Raw genomic sequence first — 20485 nt, forward strand, 5'->3', positions numbered from 1 at the left:
GTTTGTGCTGGAATCCCAGTGCTTGGAGGCTGAGAGGTTCGTGGCCAGCCTCAGCAACTTAGTGAGACCCTCAGAAACTTACTGAAACCCCGTTTCAAAATAAAGAAAAAAACAGGGCTGGGGTATAGCTCAGAAATGGAATGCCTCTGGGCTCCATTCTCAGCAGGATGATGAAAAGAAGGAGGAGGAAGAGAAGGGAAAGGAGAGGAAGAGGAGAGGAGGAGGAAAAGTTGGAGGAAGAGAAGTTGGAGGAGGAGGAAGAGGAGAAGGAGGAGGAAAAGTTGGAGGAGGAGGAGGAGAAGAAAAAGGAAGAGGAGGAGTTGGAGGAGGAGGAAGAGGAGGCTGCGAAGAAGAAAAGAAATTGCAGGCAAACATATCTGCCAGGGTTCCTCTCTGGTCCTGTGGCTGGCCCTGCATTTCCCTCTCTGTCCACCACTGTAGCTCATAGAGAGCGAGCCAGAGGGCTGGAAGGGCGGATGGAGAGGGAACGTGGACGCACTGGGGCTGCGGTATGGCCGGCGGTGGACAGCTGTCTGGTGTGTGAGAGGCCTCGGGCTGGTTCTCAGCACTGAAGAAGGATGGGAGGAGGAAAGAGAACGCAAGGGTGGGAGGGAGGCAGGGAGGGAGCCGGCCACTCCTGCCTGCCTGGTGGAGCCGGAGCCCAGGATGGCACCTCACTGTCATAGGCGCCAGGATGAAAAGACAGGAGCGCCGACCCTGACTGCAGCCGCCACAGCTCAGGCCCCAAGCCGGACTCCTGGTCCCTGGCCCGGCCTCATTGAAAGTCTGCTGTGCAGCCCCACGCAAGCAGCCTGGCTTCTCTGTTCTGTGAAATGAGTCTAAGCATAGCATCGACCCTGTCGCCCTGGCTTCTGTGAAATTCCTAGAACAGGGTACTATGGCCAGGGCTGTGCCTGAGTCCTGCCCTCAGGGCGCTCGCCCTCCCCCAGCCGCTGTCGTGCCCAGCCTCTCCGGGAGGCCGGGAGGCCCCTGGCCAGGCCCGGCAAGGGCGGCAGCTCTCACCTTTGCCGATGGCAGTGGCTAGTCCATTCACGTAGGGCGGGAACGCCTTCCCTGGGCCGAAGGCCGCATCCAGCAAGGCCGGCGAGCTGCCACCCAGCAGGTCGATCTTCCCGGCGTGCTGCCGGAACTTCTCCAGGTCCCGGGATAGCTGGTTAAACTGCTCACTCTGCGTCCGACATTTCTCTTCCAGCTCGCAGACCTTGGCCTAAGGAGCACAGGCAGGATGCAGTCAGCAGACGGCGGGGGACACGTGCGCACAGGCCTGTGTGTGTGCTGTGTGCGTGACGGTGTGCACGCTCCTGTGCCGGTGTGTGTGTACCTGTGTGTGCGCTGGGGGCTGCCTCCCACCCCCGCGGGGCAGTTGTGCCTGGTCACCCTGATGCCCATTCACCGTGGCCACCGCGAGAATCCACCCGGTGCCAAAAAACCCCGCACGGCGCAATCGCAGCCACCTCTGACTCTTCTGGGCTCTGCTGCGCACCGTGCACCTCGCCGGGCGGCCGTGACTCGCACAGGCCCGGAGCAGCTCGGTTGCTAACCCACAGGAGCCGTGGTTCTTGTGAGGGGCCCGGCCGCTGGGGCCGCAGGACCCAGAGACTGCCGCTGCTTCCCAAGATATGAGGGAGAGTCCATCTCTGGGGCTGGGTCACCGCCACTTGCGGGCAGCAGCGGGAAGACAACTCAGGAGCCCCGGGGATTGCAAGATCCCCCTTCCTGGGGGACACACACACACACACGGGAAGGGTGCCCAGCGAGCTCCCTCCTCGGACAGCGCAGGCCTGGGCACATGGTAGCTGCTCTCACAACATGGTCGCTGTTTCCTGACCCAGCGCTGGGGTGGGGCTAACGGGGCAGAGAAGTGGGGGCCACTTTCCTCCCTGCATCCACCCTGGCTTCGTGGCCACCTTCATGTCGGTTTCTCCTCTGCCTCCAGGACCGACCCAAGACACCTGGCCTCCGCACCATCACTTTGAACTGGGGACAAAGTCAGGGCTCTGTAAACATCTGTCAAGAATGGGTGGAGAGAGAGCGGAGCCCTGGCGCGAGCATCCTCGTGGAGGTAGGTGGTGGCTCCGTCTGCGCGCAAGGCGTCTCGTTGGATCCTGGGACGGCCGGGAGATCCCATCGGCGCTGTTAGTAGCTCTGCGCGCCGTCTGCCCCGCGCTGAGATGTCGGTCCCTGAGGGCAGCCTTTGTCACCTTGGATCCTGCCGCGTCCTCAGCACCAGGCGCAGATGCCTGAGCTCAGTAGATACAGGGTTTTTTCAGTTTGTTTGTTTTGTTTTGTTTGCAGTACCAGGGATGTAACCCAGGGGCATTGTACCTCTGAGCTACACCCCCATCTCTATTTTTTAGTCTTTTTATTTATGAAGCAGGGTCTCACCGAGTTGCGAAGGGCCTCGCTAAGTAGCTGAGACTGTCCGCGAACTGCGACCCTCCAGTCTCTGCCTCCTGAATGCTGGGATGACAAGCGTGCGCCACCTTGCCCGGCTGATCCGGGTTTAATGGGGGCATGAGGGAAAGGTTGGGATGCTAGCTGCCATGGCATCGTAGCTCAACGATGGCCACCCCTCCCTCGTTTTATTCTCCCTTCTCCTCCTCCTCCGCCTCCCCCACCGGAAGCAGCTCCGTTCCTCTGTCCCAAATGAAGCGCTATTTATGTCTGAGATCACGGATTTCTAAAAATAAACCCAACCGATCTCAAGCCTATAATTAATTTCCTCAATTCATTCAAAACAAAAATCAGTAGGATTCTTCATTTCAGAAAGCTGAATGAGCCCGGCCAGCAGCGCCGTCTCCGCCGAGGGAGGCATGGAGTCAAACCTGGGCAGGAGAGCTGGGGAGACGCTGAGCTCGCCCGCCTTACCAGGAGCTGCGGCTCCTGTGCGGCCAGAGACGCCGGGGCGCCTGGGAGACGAGGGCGTTTCAACAGCCACGGACTCGCTTTAAAGTGCTCCCGGAGAAACACAGCCAAGCCACGTTGCTTGACAGTGTGCCCGTATAAAGACACTCTGGCCAGAGAAGCGCATGGGCTGTTCATCTGTCTGACGTTTTTGAAATGGCAATGTTATCGCAGTGTAGACCAGAGTGGTGGGCATGAGGGCTAAAGAGGGTGCAGCCGTGGAGGGTCGGTTGGGGTGTCTTCTGGGTTCGAATGGTCTGCGTTCCTGACCGGGGTGATTTCTCCGATCCATATCGCAGCCAAGTTCCTCAGAAGTGTGCCCTGAAGCTAAATCGAGGGCCTGTGGCGGCGGGTAGGATCTGAGCCTGGGCCGTGGCATGGCTCCACGTCGGCTGCTGGGCTGGACTCCTGCGCTCCTGTGGAGGTGAGACGGTCCGCAGGACTCTCGGCTGCTTTTTTTTTTTTGTAAGCTCCTGTGAATCTATGATGACTTCAAAATAAAAAAGTTTCAAAAGTAAACTGTTGTGTGTGTGTGTGTGTGTGTGTGTGTGTGTGTGTGTGTGTGCTGGGGATGAAATCCAGGGGCTTTCTACCTCCGGGCTACACTCCCAGATCTATTTTATACTTTGAAGCAAGGTCTAAGTTCCTGAGAGCCTCACTCGGTAGCTGAGGCTGGCTTCGAACCTGCACGATTCTCCTGTCTCAGCCTCCCAAGCGCGGGGATTACAAGCGTGCACCACCACTTCCGGCTCTGCTTTTTTTTTTTTTTTTGGTGGTGGTACTGGGGTTCCTGGAAGCCCTTCTACCTCCGGGCTACACTCCCAGACCTCTTTTTACATTTTATATTTGGAAACAGGGTCTCCTAAGCCAGCGCACGCGGCTGGCTTCGAACCTGCGCGATCCTCCTGTCTCTGCCTCCCAAGCACGGGGATTACAAGCGTGCGCCACCACGCCCGGCTTTTTTTTTTTTTTAACTATAAAGATAATAGTACAGGTACCATGTAGATACAGAGGAAGACATGGCGGTGGTGCATGGGGCTGATCTCTGGGGGCCTTGCATCAGATCGGGGGGTACTGAACGTGCCTGAGGCTGCGGCCAGCCTGAGCGGGGTTCTGCAGCGAGGGGACCGCTGAAGCCAAGGCCAGAGACTGCAGGCTGTTGGGTCTGATTTACCTCAGTTGGGCATCCTGCCTCGCCCGTGAAGGCCAGCCCCCGAGCCGCCAGCCCCCGCTCAGCATGAGGCTCAGAACGCCGCACAGAGAAGACAGCGGTGCGTATTCAGTGGCCACGATTGTGCAGAGGCACAGACCTGTCATGGCACAGCCCGACAGCCACGGAGACCCTGCAGCTCAGAGTCTGGGTTCTGTCCGGCCGACCCCTCCTGGGCAACATTCCTGTTTTCCAAGAGAAGCAGGAAACTTTGTCTCCAGGTAAAACCTCTCGCTTTAAACATCAGCAGGTGCTCCAAGCCTAACACTGGGTCCGGGCAGGTCCAGAGGGGCACAGCCCTGATTGCTGTAATCTGAAAAGCGCAGGTCTCCCCAGCATCAGCAGATGGCGTGCAGAATCCAGGCAGGCTTGACGGGGCCCAGGGTCTCTGCAGACACCTCCACCCGCACCGCGCAGGTCTCGACACACTGGACACGGCGTCCCGGGGCTGGGCTCCGTGCTCTGTAGTTTGCTATCCTTCAGGATGGAGCACGCATGGCCCCGTGAGCTGACCGCCACTGTGGGACAAAAGGTCACCAGCTGTGGTGCCCACAGAGGGTGGTCCACGCAGCTTCAGAAGGGCTACGCTGGGCATGGCTAGCCGCGTCCCCCTCGATGCCCGGGCATGCTAATGACTACGTCAGTGCTGGGGTGAGACAATCGGCCGACTCCCAGGTAGTGGAAGCGAGGGGCAATGTGGAGAAATCAGAAGCATCTGGGGCCTCAGGACTGGCTCAGTTCTGAGCGCAGCAGGTATACGTCGTCAGGCGCCTTTGCTGTCGTCTCGGGCACTGGGGGTGCGTCTCTAAGTTGTCCTGTGTCCAGACACCGAGGTGGAGGCCTGGCAGGCTGGCAGCTATCCCCCAAGTGAGCACCCAGGGTGCTGCGTGGGAGCACCTTGCTGTGCGCAGAGCTGGGACTCAGAGCCGACTGCGTGAATGCAGGCTGCACCTGCCGGCTGCAGCTCCCGCCAAGTCCGTCCGTGTGGGCAGAGCCCGTGCTTCGGCTCAGGGTATATCCCGGCCGCGGGGGAGCGGCCGAGCCTCCCCCACCAGTGTCTCTCCTTCCCCCCACCCCGGCTTGGTCCTCTGCACATCAGGGAACCAGCTTCAATGGCAGGCAGGATGTCAGCCCTGAGAGAGAGCCTAGCAGCTCCCCGTGAGCCGGCAGCCATGGCAGAGGGACCCACGGGGGCTTCAGTCATGCAGACCAGCGGTGGACCCCAAGGTTCCCCTGATGGCCCTCCCCAGGAGCTCCACGGACACGGTCCCCGCCCCGGCCACGGCTGGCCAGGGGAAGCGTGGGCCTCAGCCACGGAGCCCAGGCAGCCGGCGACATGGCCCCATAAACAGAACAACCATCTCCAAGAGACGCAGGGAAGACGCCCTTGTTCTGCCCTGGCTGGTGTGTCTGGACAGCGGTGTTTATTTCGGTATCAGAGCCCCCTGCAGAGTCACACCCAGTGGTGCGCGGGGAAGGTGGGGCTCCCCTGATTGTGCACCTGGCCGGCCCTTCTCCGCCCGCCCAGCCTCCCTCCCAGACCCGGCCGCCTGCAGGCTGGGGAGCCCCGGCGCCGCTGGGCCCACGGTGCTCTGACCCCACAGGAGCGCAGTCGCCGGGCAAGCGCTCTCCAATCACCAAGTGGAGCAGCAGAGATTGCGAATGAGGACGCAGGGTCTGCAAGGCAGGAAGGAAGACGGGCATCTGCCGGCTGCCCACACCTGCCCGGCCGGCCTGTTCCCCTGACTTCCAGAAGAACAGCCAACATGAGGGTCCAAGCCTGGACTGTTTTGAGAGAGAAGGGGGCAGCTGCCCCAGGAGGAGGCGACCGGGGGCGCCAGGAGAGATGGGGCTGCACCTGCACCGGAGCCCAGAACCCTCCGCTCACGTGCAAGTCCACGGCGCGGGCGCCTCCTGGGGACATGCTCAGAGTGGGGGACACCCGTAGCCTGAGCGGGACGGGCACTCACGGTCTCTCAGAGGACCCAGGGAGCTCCCAGGACGGTGCCGCCGGTGTCTCGGCGGTCCTTCCCTCTTGTCTCTTTGTTTTGCTAGAGCCTTCTATCAGCTCCAAGGACGCTGCGCTCTCGGGTTTACACACGGTAGTTGTTCTGGAGAAGCTTGGCTCTGTGTCTGCAACTCCAATGTTCGTCTTTTCTGGGTCCCCGCCGCCAGCCCGGAGGGCTCGATGCTGGAGAACTGACCCTCGTCCTAGTGGACAGACGCCGCCTGTTGCCCACCCGCCGGCCACCACCGGCTCCTCGGAGAGCAGGGCCGGGCTGCGTCTGCAGAGCTGGCCCGCTCACCGCTGCCCCAGGTATGCTCCGGCCAGTTTTGCTGGGCAAGGCGGGAGCCCTTCTTCCTAGCGGGCTATTTATTCTGTCTCAGCTCAGTCGCGCTGGTACCGGGAGGGAACACATTCTCCCAAGATGCGGACGCTTGACTTGAGAACTGCTACTGGGAGGGGAGGCGTTCTTTGATGACTGGGTGACCATTTCACCTCTGCGTCTCAGTCAGCACCCCGGGGTTCGGTAGGTGTTTGGGGGATGGGAGAGGGAGGCCTGGTCACTGAGGTCTGGTTTCCCTCCTCCTGGGAGCTGACCCGGGGGCTTGCTCAACACTGCCGATACCAACTGCGTAGAACCCTGGCCTCTGCCCCACGCCAAAGGATCCCATTCAGTAGATCTGGGCCTCACCCAAGAATCTGCCTAATAAGAAAACACAGACACTGCTATTCCCAGGCCCCGTCTTTTTTTTCCCCCAGTACTGGGGATAGAACCCAGGGTCATTCTACCTCCGAACTACACCCCAGCCCTATTTTCTATTCTTTATCTGGAAACAGGGTCTCACTGAGTTGCCAAGGGCCTCACTAAGTAGCTGAGGCTGTCTGTGAACCGGGATCCTCCTGTCAGCCTCCCGAATGCCAGGCCCCATCTTGAGAGCCCCTCGCTAGCCTGGGAGAGCTTCTGTCTCTGAACTCTTCCTCCAACTCTGCTTGAATGAGGAGCACGAGGCCCGCCCTGCTGGCCACGGAAGGAGCTCGCTGTGGACCCAGACGACAGAAAAGCGTGCTGCACAGGTTGGCCCAGTGCTATGAATTCTGACGGCCCGTGCCCCAAGCCTGGGCTGGGACCCGGGCCCAGGCACGGGTGTTCCTGCCTGAGGGCAGATTCAGCCTCCCAATTCTCCCCGCCCGGCCCCCCACCCCCAAGTCATCTGAATTCACAGCGCTGGCAGAAAGCAGGGAGCCTTGTGCGCCGGGCCGGCCGACATACCGACATACCGGAGAATCACACTTTGATTCCAGTGCCGGCTGCTCAGCTCCGGGCTAAGGAGCCCGAGCCCGGCACCAGCAGGTGCCTGGGGTGGGAACCTCAGGGTGCCCGTGGTGGGGGAGACGAGACTGAGCCGGCCCGGGGCTCACGGCTGCCCGCGTGGGGAGCGGGCCAAGCACGCGGGGCAGGGGACGCCACTCTCGGGGTACCTGCATGCTGTCCAGGGTGTTCTGGGCGGAGAGCCAAGCAAGACAATCACAAAGAGATGAAATGAATTAAAAGAACGGCCTCAGCGCAGCCACAGGCCGTCTCCGTCATGCAGACACCAATGCCAGGCACGCTGCCTGGACACCGTTTAAAGTGAGCGTCGCCAAAAGGCACTGTGGGCCAGGGCTCGGGTGCAGCTTGGGAGGCCCGGGAATGCTCTGGCGACCGGTCTGGGGTGACTGCAGGCAAGGGAGCCCAGCTCCAACCAGGAGAGCTCGCAAGTACGGTGGGCGGGCGGGCGGGCGGGCGGGCAGGGGACAGAGCTGGCGGCCGGGGAGTAGCCTGTCCCCCGGGTGGGTCTCGGGCGTGGACTTTTCTGTGGGCCATTTATCCTGCGCATCCTTCCCGATATGCGTTAACTAAAATGCACTTGGGAATATCTATCGCAGATCTCTTTCTCAGTACTGGGGCTGGAACCCAGGGGCATTCTACCTCTGAGCTACACCCCCAGCCCTATTTTTTATTCTTTATTTTAAGCAGGGTCTCCCTGAATTGCAAAGGGCCTAAGTAGCTGAAGCTGGCTGCAAGCCACGACCCTCCAGTCTCAGCCTCCCGGATGCTGGGATGACAAGCGTGCCCACCACGCCCGCTGGATCCAAGGCAGTTCTGACCACGCCTTTCTCGCAGGGAGGAATAGATTTTGAAAGGCAAAGTCAGAGGCCCCGGTATTCCGTTTCCCCCTGGGGATGGGGAACAAGGCCATCTTGTAGAGAGCCACCCCCTCCTTTATCTGGGGGCCAGCTTTCCCCTGGCCGCTCCCCTGGCCGCTCTGGGGCAATTCTTTACAGGACCCTTCTCTGGGGCAGGTGGGACCCGATGCTCTCTGTGCCCAAAGAATATGGGCAGCGAGGCCTTCGGGCAGCCCCCAGGGCTCCGCCTCTCTCTAACTGTAAGGACTCTGGCACTGAAAGCCAGGCACGAGAGCTGCCCCGCAGCTCTGGTGGCTGAGACCTCTCCCACGGGTGCCGCGGCCCTGGGAGCTCCGAGGGCGACTGTCCAGTCCTCCTTTCTCTGATCCCGCAAATTACCCGCCAGGATGAGTCGTGTGCCCCTCAGCGAGACGCCTGTGGGAACACACCCCCACCCTCCTGGGGAGTCGGCACTGTGCCAGTGAGGGTCACGGCCCCAGGGCAGCCCGCTCCGACCCAGGGAGCCTGCTTCACCTCTGTCCCCACCTCCCTGCCCGCTCACCTCTAGCAGCTGGACGGCATCGTCGTGCTCCTTCTTGGCTTCAACCTGAGCCTTTTTGAGAGAGAGAGAGAGAGAAGAGAGAGGCCGTGTTTGAAGGAGGAGGGAGGAGAGGTCCGCTCACGCCTGGGCGGCAGGTGTTCATGTGCTTTTTACTCCCCAGTAAACCCCCAGCCCTGTGGACTGCGGGCTGCGGGGAGAGGGTGCGGACCGGCTTCGAAGCTCTCCGGAGATGTAGCAGGGACGGGACAGGGCTGTGGGACTCGGCCACAGCCTGCTGGTGGGAAGGGTCTCCGCAAAGCGAGCCCCTTCACCCCCGCCGGTGTCCTTCACTGCTTGGGAAAGCAGACGGGCCCCTGTGAACGTGGCCCAGAATCGCCCACGGCCTCAGTCCCGCTAGTCCTTCCCGGAGCAGCGCCGCCACGGGCGGGGGTGTTTATTCACCCGCGTGATTTGAGCAGTGGTCCCTCGTCGGGGAGCTCTGGGAGAGAGGGCGGTCTCTTTCCTTTTGGAAGTAACGCAAGAGGTCACAGGTGAGCGCAGCCGCAGCCTCCCCCACCGTGAGGAGGAGCCAGCCCAGGGGGGAGAAAGAAAGGGGCTCCGGTGGGATTTGGGATTCGGCTGTGTCTGGGATAGCTCATACGGACCCTGGAGCCAGCCATACCCGAAGTCAGATTTTTCATGTTTGTAAGGGCAAGATTTCCTTCTGGGAAACCAAGAGTACTGATGGATGGATCTGTCATCGGTCATTAAGAACATGGTGTGTGTGTGTGTGTGTGTGTGTGTGTGTGTGTGTGTGTGTGTGTGTGAGACTAGGGATTGATCCCTGGGGCTTTCTGCCTCTGAGCTACACCCTTAGTCCTATTTTATTTCTATTTTATTTCTTGTGTGTGGGTCTGGGGTTGAAACCCAGGGCCATTCGACCTCTGAGCTACACCCCCTGCCCTGTTTTTTATTCTTTATTTTGAAACAGGGTCTCACTAAGTTGCAGAGAGCCTCACTAAGTAGCTTACTTAGGCTGTCCGCGAACTGCGATCCTCCGGTCTCAGCCTCCCAAATGCTGGGATTACAAGCATGCGCCACCATGCCCGGCTTATTTTATTTTTATTTTAAAGTTGCTAAGGGGCTCCCTAACTTGCTGAGGCTGTCCTTGAACCTGCGATCCTCCTGTCTCAGCCTCCCAAGTACTAGGCTTGCCGGCGTGCGCCACCGCGCCCAGCTAGGATGCTCCCATTCGAAAGTTGGAGAAACGGAAGCTGGGAGGGAGTCTGACTAAGGCCGCTGTGTGGGGCCGAGGAGAAACGCACCTCGGGCCGCCTGAACCCCTTGCACGCTGTGCACCCACCGAGCTGGGCCCCGCTGTCTCCCAGACATTCCCGAGGCAGGAAACGCTGCCTTTGTAAAGGGGTCTTTTTTATTTTTTTATTTTTTGGACTGGGGATCGAACCCAGGGCGGCGCTTGGCCTCTGAGCTACATCCCAGTCCAACATTGCCTTTCTGGAAGGAGTGTCTTTCTAGCGGGGCCGGTAGTGTACACTGGTCATCCTACTACTTGGGAGGCTGACACAGGAGGATCGCAGGTTCGCAGCCAGCCTCAGTTACTTAGCGAGGCCCTCTGCAACTTAGTGAGACCCTGTTTCAAAATAAAGAAAAAAAAATAGGGTGGGTATAGCTTGGAGGTGGAACCTTCCTGGGTTCAATACCTGCAAAAAAAAAAAAAAAAAAGTGTCTTTTCCGATGATACAGTGCACCTGTGACTTAAAACGCGAGCTCTAATCAAGAATCCGTGTGTGGAGTTAAAACTGACATTTAGGATTGTCAGTTTCTAAAGACCCGCTTTCTCCAGGTGCTGGAGAAGACTTCATGCCGGGCTATTCACCATCATGAAAAAGCAAGTGAACATATCCAAGCGGCTCCGCCTCTGGCTGGCAAGGCTGCGTGTGGGCTGGGAGAGCGGGAAGAACTTGGCTCCCGGCGCAGATTGAAGGGGGCGCGAGCCCGCCGTTTCCACAGACTCCGCGCACGCGTTTCATTTGCATGGATTCCCAAAGAGGGTTTGGAGCTCGGCAAGTGAACAGAACCCAGCGCATTAATTACACCATTCTTGAATTTAGCCCAAGCGCCGAGGGCTTAAAATTGTTCCTTTCGGAGCACAAACCATACAAGTTGCAAAAGAGAAAGAAGAAGAAAAAAAAAAGACAAGCGGCCGGGGAACATATAGGGATTATATAAATAACACCGCCATTCAAAGACAGTTTTCAACTGGCAGGATTGAAAAAAAGAAGAATCCGGTGGCAGGCTGGCGAAGCCCCGCCAAGCTGGCAGCGGAGACTTGGTTTCCGGCTTCGGATGGAAACTAGGGGTTCATCTCCTCAGGCTTGCTTGCGGGCTGGGCCATTTGGACAATCAGAATAGAACGTTAAATTTAACAGTTAAAATTGGCAGCGCTGGGTTCTCGCGAGATCTCAGCAGCGGCGAGTGGGTGGGGCTCGCTTTGAGCCCCCCACCCCACCACCGATGTGCAGGAAAGCATGCCCTTCCCCAACACAGGACTCCCGCTGAAGTGCTCGTGGTCCTCTGGTGCCCGGAGAAGGCGCCTGGCTGGCCTTGGGAAAATCATCTGTCCAGGAAGCTGCAGCCCAGTATCATCAATGGTTTCAGAGGAGACGTGCTAGCCCAGCCTGGCGCTCACCCGTCATCCCAGACCTGGGAAGCTGAGACAGGTTCAAGGCAGCCTCGGCCACTTCAGCCTCAGCGACTTAGCAAGGGCCTGCTTCAAAGCAAAAAAGCCAAAGAAACGGGGTTGTAACTCAGAGGTAGGATGCCCCGGGGTTCAATCCCCAGTACCACACAGAGACACAGACAGACAGACACACAAGCTTACACAAAAGATGGCGGACTCCCCCTTGGGACACCGGATTTGGGCGCACGTTGCTCTGAACAAGAACCACCCAGGCAGCGTGGCGAACGGGCTGTGGTAAGGGTGTTGGTTAGGATGAAGTGGGTGAGCCGGGCGTGATGGCGCACGCTTGTCATCCCAGCATTCGGGAGGCTGAGACAGGAGGATCGCAGTTCGCGGACAGCCTCAGCTACTTAGGCCCTCTGCAACTCAGTGAGACCCTGTTTCAAAATAAAGAATAAAAAATAGGGCGGGGGGTATAGCTCGGAGGTCGGATGCCCCTGGGTTCAATCCCCAGACCCGCAAAAAAAAAAAAAAAAAAAGGATGGAGTGGGTGAGGGTCATTCATGGGTATTATTTAGATTAGTCCCCATGGAAGCCAGGCATGGTGGCACACGCCTGTAATTCCAGGACTTGGGAGGCTGAGACAGGAGGATCGGAGATCTGAGGTCAGTCTCAGCAATTTAGCAAGGCCCTCAGCAACATAATGAGACCCTATTCCAAAAATAAATAACAGAATAAAATAGGACTGGGGGTGTAACCCAGAGGTTGGATGCCCCTGGGGTTCGATCCCAATATCAACCCATCCATAACCAACCAATAAGCAAGCCCTTTGGGAAAGTCAATGAGACTCTCGGGCCTGGACCGAGGGCCGGAAGGGCTGGAGCTGGGCCCCGGCTGGGCAGGGGGTGCGTCCCCCTCCGTCCCCGAGCAAGGCGGGGACCCCAGGAGCGCATCGGGGAGAACTGGCCGGGACGGTGCCCACCCCGGGCCTCCAGACCACAGGGGAAGCCGCCAGGAGAGATACAAATTCAGCCAAAACCTGAATCATACGCCGCGAGGCCAACACCTTCCCTTGGCCCCTGGAAGTTCAGTAGCAGCTTTGAAACGGAGGGGAAAAAAGAAAATTTCGGATCACTAGCAGGAGGGCTTTAAGCCGTGGTAGCTCAGCCGGGATCTGCAGCTGAATTTTGAACGTGGAGAAATAAATCCTCCGCTTGTCCCTGGTGCTACTAGACCAGGACTCAGCCTGGCCAACAGAGGGCGCTCCAACGCCAGGCCACCACATTGGGCTCCGTTTTATTTTTTATTTTAAAACAGGGCCTCTCTAAGTTGCAGAGAGCCTTGGGCTGCCACCACGGATGGCTCTGCTTTGTTCTGGTTTTATTTTGGTTTTATTTTGAAACAGGGTCTCACTGAGTTGCAGAGGACTCACTGAGGCTGGCCTTGAACCTGCGATCCTCCTTGGGTCTCAGCCTCCCAAGTGCTGAGATGACCAGGGTGTGCCACCACGCCCGGCTCCAGCCCACTTTGAACCTGGGGCTCCTTGTCGGTGATGCGGAGACTGGCCCCCGCGCCCACATGTACGGGGAGTCTGCGGGTGTGTTTCTATAATCACTCAGCAGGTGTCACTGGCTCTGAATCGCTGAGCACCTACTGTGTGCAGGCAGTGCCTGGGGCGCCCCCGTTACCCCTGCCCGACGATTACAGGCCAGGAAGGAACAGATGAGAGGCTCGTCCGGGCGCCACCCCGCGGGCTCCCTGCGCCCACGTGCGCGGGGAGTGGGGCCTCCTGGGTGTAACTTCTGTGATGAAATCAGGCCAGTTCCAGGGGCCGGGCAGGCTGGGCAAAGCCCCCACAGGGGCCGGGCTTGGGCCCAGAGAGCTGGCGTGGCTGCCGCAGGGTGCTCAGAAGAGGGCGCGCAGGCGTAGCCGTGTGGGGTTCTTACCAGGGCCCCGTGTTAGCATCCGTAACACAGGAGCTCAATAAATGCCCGCTGGGAAGACGAGGGCCAGGGTTCACACGGCCTCGGGTCTCAGGGGAAGCCAGGCTGCCCGCGGATGGGCCCCGCCGCCCAGGGAGCTGAGCAGCAGCCGCCCCCGGCCCAGGCATGGCTGGCATCTGCTACCCATTGATGCCGCGCCCCGCTCCAAAGTCGCTATCCAGCCAAGTGCCATTTGGCGCTATTTTCTGCTTTGTACAAGTCATCCTCCAGGCCTAATTGATTTTTTTTTTTTAACTTACTTCTGCCCGCTGAGGGCAGAGGCCCGGGCTCCCTGGACATCGCCCCCTTTTCCGGCCTCAGCTGAGCGGCTGACACGGCCACCTGCGTTTGCTGAGTGGGTGAATGGCTGACCGGCAACACCTGCAGCCGGACAGACGCCCAGGGCTGAGTCAACGGGAAAAGGAACCCTGTGAAAGAGTTTGGCTGTCTCCTTTCACTCAACGGTCTGTGTGTGTGTGTGTGTGTGTGTGTGTGTGTGTGTGTGTGTGTGTGTGTGTTAAAAACTCAGAGTTTCTAAGAAATTACAAAATTGGCACATCCATATCTCCTCTGGCTTCTCTTCATCCGACAGATGAAGCATCAGCGTGCACAAAGCAGAGATGAACGGGGAGGGCGGGGCGGGAAATTGGACTGAACGCAAAGAGACCACGGGACCTGGATCAGAGTCTCCTCTCCTTTATCTCCCCGGCCTCGGATATCTCGGCTCTCGGAGGGTGTTCTGCCGAGAAACAATGTCCCGCCGCCCTTATTGGGCAGCATCAGATTTCTACAGACTTATCTGTCTCAGACGCCCGGCCTGGCAGAGACGGAAGGCGGGTCTCATGGAGAAAAGAGAAGAGTAATAATTCTGCCCGCGACCTTGCAGTACTCCTTCCAGATACCATCTGATGAAATACCGCTTCTCAGGGTGCTGCCGACTTATTCTAACCAGCGCCGGGCTGTCTTAATGAAATCTACCCGCCACGAGGTCTCAGTGAATGACCAGGGAAGGGTATCGCAGCCATCTACTGGCTGCTAATGAACTCCGGCCGGGAAAAGCCGGGGCTTCCCGGCTCCCACCCGGTTGGGAGCACTTATGGACTTTACTGTGAGATCAAAGACCAGAGGCCAGGGGTGTGGGGCCCCCAGCCCGACCTCACCCCAGCCCTCGGGGTTAGCTCTGGCTGGGAGAGAGCCCAGGAGGGGTGGAGGCGGGACGCCTCAGGGGCAATTCTCAGGCCTCCCTGGCTCACTCCCTCAGGGGGTCCCACCCCGTGTTCTGCAAGAGGGACCTTCTACCCGCTGGGCCAGGCTGGCAGGAATTCTGCATCGGCTTTCCTAGCCCTGGCCATTGCAGGTGCCCCAGAGGGACGCAGCTCAGCCCGAGCGCTCTGCAGGCCCCTTCCCTGCCCGTCCTTGCCGCCACCGCCTCCTCCCCTCCCCCAGTGAAATGCCGGGGATTGAACCCAGAAGCACTCTACCACCAAGCCACATCCCATCCCTATTTTATTTATTTTTTATTTTGAAACAGAATCTCACTAAGTTGCTGAGGCCTAGGTTGCCTCAAACCTGTCTCAGCCTCCCGAGGACTGGGATTACAGGGTGCGCCAAGATGCCCAGCGCCTCCTCTCCTGATCTCTCTCCTTTCTCTCTCTCTCCTTTCTCTCTGTTCTTTCTCTCTCTCCTTTTCTCTTTCTTCCTCCTCCTCCTCCTCCTTCTTCCTCTTCTTCTCCCTCCTTCTCCCCCCCCCTTGTTAACGAGTTCTAGCTATGAATATTGCCTGCAGCTTGATTGGTTGCGTGATAACACGTCATATGAATAGTGGCTATAAACCACAGCTTCCCCTTGCAATGGCGTCACACGGAGCCGCCGTGATCTGAAGGTACCTCAAGCCTCACAGCAGAGGCCTGGGAAAGGGATTTAACGCTGTGGGATCACCCCACACACACACACTCATGCTCACACACACGCCCGCATTTCCCCAGGGCATGTCCCGGGCTGGGGCTGCAGGACGCATCTCCCTGCGTGTCCGGCGTGCCGATGTCACAGGTCGCCACAGCCAGCCCTGGGCCCGGGCGCCCTCTCCCTGGCGTCTCCGGCCTCGGTGGGTGTCAGCACTTTTCCATCCCTAGCTGGTTACGGGCCGTGGCTCCCGGCACCCTAAGAGAACCCGCAGCCCAGGTGGAGCAGGGAGCCGGGGGCCCCTCTGTGGGAGGAGTGGGGTCCCCCACTGAGCACCCCACCCAGGCTCACCTTCTGCAGAAGCTCGATTTCCTGCTGCTTGGCGTTGAGAACAGCCAGGGCCTGCTCATGCTCCACCTCCAGCTGCTGCCTCCGCTCCGCGGCCTCACGCATGTGCTGTGGAGACAGGAGGCCCTGAGATGCCAGCCTCACCCAGAGCCCCAGGCCGAGGTGCAGGGAGCCCGACCCAGCAAGCCCCCACAAGGCCGCCGCCGCTGCTGCTGCTGCTTAGATTTTTATTGCAATTAGCATCTGCGCAAAGCTCCAGCTACACCTCCAGCCCTATTTTTTATTCTTTATTTTGAAACAGGGTCTCCCTGGGTTGCAAAGGGCCTTACTGAGTAGCTGAGGCTGGCAGAGAACCGCGATCCTCCCGTCTCAGCCTCCCAAATGCTGGGATGACTAGCATGCGCCACCTCGCCTGGCTTCTTTCTTCTTTAGATGCAGGGTCTCCCTAGGTTGCTGAGTCTCACTACTTGCCAAGGCTGTCCTCCAACCCGCCATCCTCCTCTCTCAGCCTCCCAAAGCCTAGGATGACAGGCACAGTGCCAGGCTATGGACTTTTTATCTTTGTTTAAGTTGGCCTCACAAGTTGCTGAGGCCGGCCACAGACCTGTGATCCTCCAGTCTCAGCCTCCTCAGGACTGGAATGACAGGCATGCGCCCCCACGCCTGCTGACTTTTGATCTTATCAATGCCACTTAGTTTGGGGGTCCTCAAGGACTGTAGCCTTCAGGAGTGGCGAGGGTGGAGCGCACCTGTCTAAAGGCAGTGATGTGGCTCCTGACGCTGAGGACGGCCGGTAGATGGATGGAGAAGGTCCCTGCTGCGCAGACCGGGAGGGCAATGGTGCAGGGCGGCACCTGTGTTCCTCTGGTCCACCCCCACCCGCCACCCAATGCTCTTTGTCTTGGGGAACATTGTGGAGAGGAGCCATCTTAACCAAAGACAGACAGGTCTCTGCTTTTCTTTTCCGGTGAGTTCTGTCACCTGCTGGCATTCAAGAGCCTTGCTGGGGTACGGCATCCGGGGTGGCCACCTCGTGTGCCCTCCGGTATCTCCAGGAGCCGCTCCCATGTGCTCCGAGCTGTGATTACCCTACAAACACGCGGTCCGCTCGCCGTTGCTATGGAATGCTCGCAGGAACCCAGGATGCTTGGGAAACAGAACTCCCCCAGAAGCGAGCAAAACCCAGGCAGCGCGGCGCCTTGGTCCGTGACCACGAACCGTTCACACCAGGCCAGGCCGGGTCGCTGCCTTGGTCTGTGGGTACCAGGGCGCCAGGCATCCCTTGGCAACCAGGGAAGGCGCTCAGGACCCCGAGGACACCAGAGTCCTCGGACACCCAGGTCCCTTACGTGACATGGTGTAGCATTTCAGCTTACCTCCGCCACCCTCTCACACACTTTAAACAACCTCTCCAGGGTTTATAACATACCTGATAGAATCTTTATAAATAGCGAGACTCTGTGAATGTGAATCGTTGCACTAAACTGTTTAGGAAATAATGACAAGGGAAGATCCGTATGTTCAATATAGTTGCCGTGTGTGGGGGGGGCACTGGGGACTGAACCCAGGGGGTGCCCTACCTCCTATATAACCCTACCCCTATTTTATTCATTGATTATTTTTGCAGAACTAGGGATTGAATCCAGGGGCGTTTTACCCCCAATCTACACCCCCAGCCCTATTTTTTATTTTGAAACAGGGCCTCACTTAGTAGCTGAGGCTGGCTGCGAACCTGTGATCCTCCTATCTCAGTCCCTGTCCCCAAGTACTAGGATTACAAGTGTGCACCACCATGCCCAGCTTATTTTAAACAGGGTCTCACTAAGTTTCTAAGACTGGCTTTGAACCTGCAAACCTAAGTACTAAGCGTCTCAGCCTCCTAAATACTGGAATTACAAATGTACACCACCACACCTGGCTTTTTCTTTTTCTTTCTTTCCTTTTCTTCTTTTTCTTTCTTCTTTTTTCTTCTTTTTTGTGGTGCTAGGGATTGAACCCAGGAGCAATTACCTCTGAGCTACATCCCCAGCCCAGTTTTATTCTTTATTTTGAAACAAGGTCTTACTAAGTTCAGGAGGGCCTCACTAAGCAGCTGAGGCTGGCTGTGAACCCAGATCCTCCTGTCTCAGCCTCCCAAGTACTGGGATTACAAGTGTGCACCACCACACCCAGATTTCTTTGTCTATTTGACCTGTGGTTTGTTGACCCCTCAAATGAGAAACCCACAGACACTGAGGGCAACCACATCACCTCTACCGCCTAGTCCAGTTCCAAGCCCACAGGCCTGCGCTGCCCAGGCAGGGGACTGGTGTTCCCCATGGAGCCCTCTGGCCATCCACTCCTGACACGTCGCTCTGTGGGTCCCGCAGGGCCCAAGTGACCAGTTGGGTGTGGCGGTTTCTAAAGGTTCTTTATGGCAGCCTCGACTTCCCCTCCAGCCCCCGCTACCTCCCTGCAGCCTTCCAGAGGAGCCGCACAGGGCCCAAGGCGGGGTCAGGAGCACTGGGACAAGCCAGGCAGCAGAGCCCTGGAGGGGTCAGGAGCCCTGCGCTCCCAGGAGCTCAGGGGTGGTTCTGCCCAATGCTGGCCACTGACCTGCAAAGTGACCCAGGGATTCAACCCCAGGACTATGGACTACAAACATCACAACCACACAGGCAGGATGACGGTCACAAGTGAGGAGATGCACCTTGCGATGCCCACCCGCTGTCTCACACGGTGCTGAAGGCTGAGTGCTGCGATCTCTACAGCAGACCCCGAGAGGCCAATCCACTTGCTTAGGGCCACACAGCTAGAATACGGCGGTGGTGGTGGCGGCGGCGGTGGCAGAGCTAGAACCATCCCAAGACGGTCAAAACTCACAGCCCAGGGCATTCCCAACCACTGGCCCATATCTAGGTTGGGATCACAGAGCAGCAGCCTCGCTGGTCTCTCAATCCTAGAAGAGAGAGAAAAGTGTGTGGCCAGCCCCCCGTCACCACCCTGGCGCGGCCGCAGCTGTTTGAGGGTCTGTAGTCCCAGCTCATCTTCTTGCTTTCTTTATCCCGGAAGTGGGTGGCGCTGAACGCAGCCTGTGTGGTCTTTATTTAGTGCCGGGAGGGAAGTTGCTGGTGTCCTTACAAAGACTCATTAGAGACTTAGCCCAAATGTGGAAACTGCCCCGGGCGTGGGCTGCAGGCCCTGTGGCTCCAGAGGCCACAGGGGCATCGTGGGCCCCCTGCCTCAGAGGTTAAAGGGGAGTCAGGGATTGCGGTCCTCTGGACGCTAGCACGTGGGTGAAGACAGTATTTAATCCCCCAGGCTGCTGAGCAGATAGGACAGCAGTGTCGGAAAAGCATAAAGACCTGAAAGTGCAGATCCCTGGAGGGTCAGCCGGGAATGGCCCTCGCTTTCACGTCCCGTCCAGCGGGGCCTGACCCTGCCACATCCACATTCCTCCTCAAGAGGCCTGACTCCACCCACTGCCCGCTTCTCCGCCATCTCTGTCTCTCAAGGCTCAGTCTGGCCTCCTGCCGGTCTTGGTCAGCAGTCTCTCTGCTGGAATCCAAAACACCTGACCACACAATTTGGAGGAAGAGTTATTTGCTCACAGTTCTGGAGATTTCAGGGGTCCAGTCCATGTTAGGCCAGGTTATATCAGCAGAGCTCAGGGCAGGGAGGCAGGAACAGAGAGAGACAGACAGACAGACAAGCACAGTCCCTACAGCCACAGCCCAGGGACCAGCTTCTCCAGACGCACCCCACCTGCCTAGGTAAGTCCATTACGATACATTTACCACTGGTGAGATTACATAACTTTGCAACCCTTGTGACTTAATTGCTGCATGACCTGCCAGCATGACCGTGGAGCCCTGTGCCCACGCCATGCCTCTTCTCTGCCCCCTTCGGGCAAAGTCTCCCAGCTGCAGGGACACGTGCTCCTCTGGGCCTGAGGATGGCTCCCGCTCCTGTAACCTCTGCTCCGTCCTCCTGCTCCTCTCGGCCAGGTTCCTCCTGGCCTCCAGCTGGAGTGGCTACTGCTCTGTCCACTCCTACGTGGGGCCACACTGCCATGGTTCAGCTTCCAGCTCTCCTCGTGCGCCCAAACACAACCTCCGCCAACTCACAAACCACGACTTACTCGCCGTGTCCACGCTGGCGCCTGGAATAGGTCGTCTGGAATAGGATTCTTGATCTCCTTCCTTCAGAGAAAAATTGTCCCAACTCAGCAAAGAACACCACCTCCCTCTCTGCAGGTAGCAGGCCTGGTTGTCCAGAGGCGCGCCCCGGCCAAGCACTCAAGACCATCACAGGCTTAGAAAGTTCCAGGAGCGCTGTGGTGCCGAGTACGCAACACAGCCAAGCTGGGTGTCTGCACAACTTGGGGCTGTACATTTCCACAGCAGAGAAGGAGATGGGCCCAGAGAGGTTAAGTAGCTCGTCCAGGGCTGCAGAGATGACAGGAGACGAGGCTCACCTTCTTCCCTCCCCACCCTCAGACGTGTGGTTTCCCAGAGACTTCCTGTGGAGCCTGTGAGGGTGCCGCCCGAGCTGCTGCTCCTGGGACATTCTGCGAGGCCCGCGAGCCCTTCCTGCAGGGCTCTGAAGCTCCTCCGGCCGCCCCGGGGTTCCCAGGCTCCCTGGCAGCGCAGGGAGCCGCCAGTGCCTCCCCTGGGAGCAGCTCACACTGTCTCCCATGACCTCCACCAAGATGCTGGCTGTCCCG

The 20485-nt window shown here is 58.6% G+C and overlaps 1 protein-coding gene across 1 annotated transcript in view; it reads right to left on the minus strand.

Moving 5' to 3' along the window:
* Positions 1 to 20485, minus strand: part of RIMBP2 (RIMS binding protein 2) — a gene marked incomplete at its 3' end in the record, with an annotated part of 66678 nt that overhangs the window by 30939 nt on the left and 15254 nt on the right. The window contains exons 4-7 of the mRNA XM_080717604.1: positions 15784 to 15888; positions 8869 to 8919; positions 7620 to 7640; positions 1024 to 1228 (exon numbers count right to left, since the gene is read on the minus strand). Coding sequence (XP_080573730.1) covers positions 1024 to 1228; positions 7620 to 7640; positions 8869 to 8919; positions 15784 to 15888 — 382 coding nt within the window. The remainder of the gene's footprint in view (positions 1 to 1023; positions 1229 to 7619; positions 7641 to 8868; positions 8920 to 15783; positions 15889 to 20485) is intronic.

Source organism: Muscardinus avellanarius, assembly GCF_963383645.1.
Source record: "Muscardinus avellanarius genome assembly, chromosome: 21".
NCBI lineage: Eukaryota > Metazoa > Chordata > Mammalia > Rodentia > Gliridae > Muscardinus > Muscardinus avellanarius.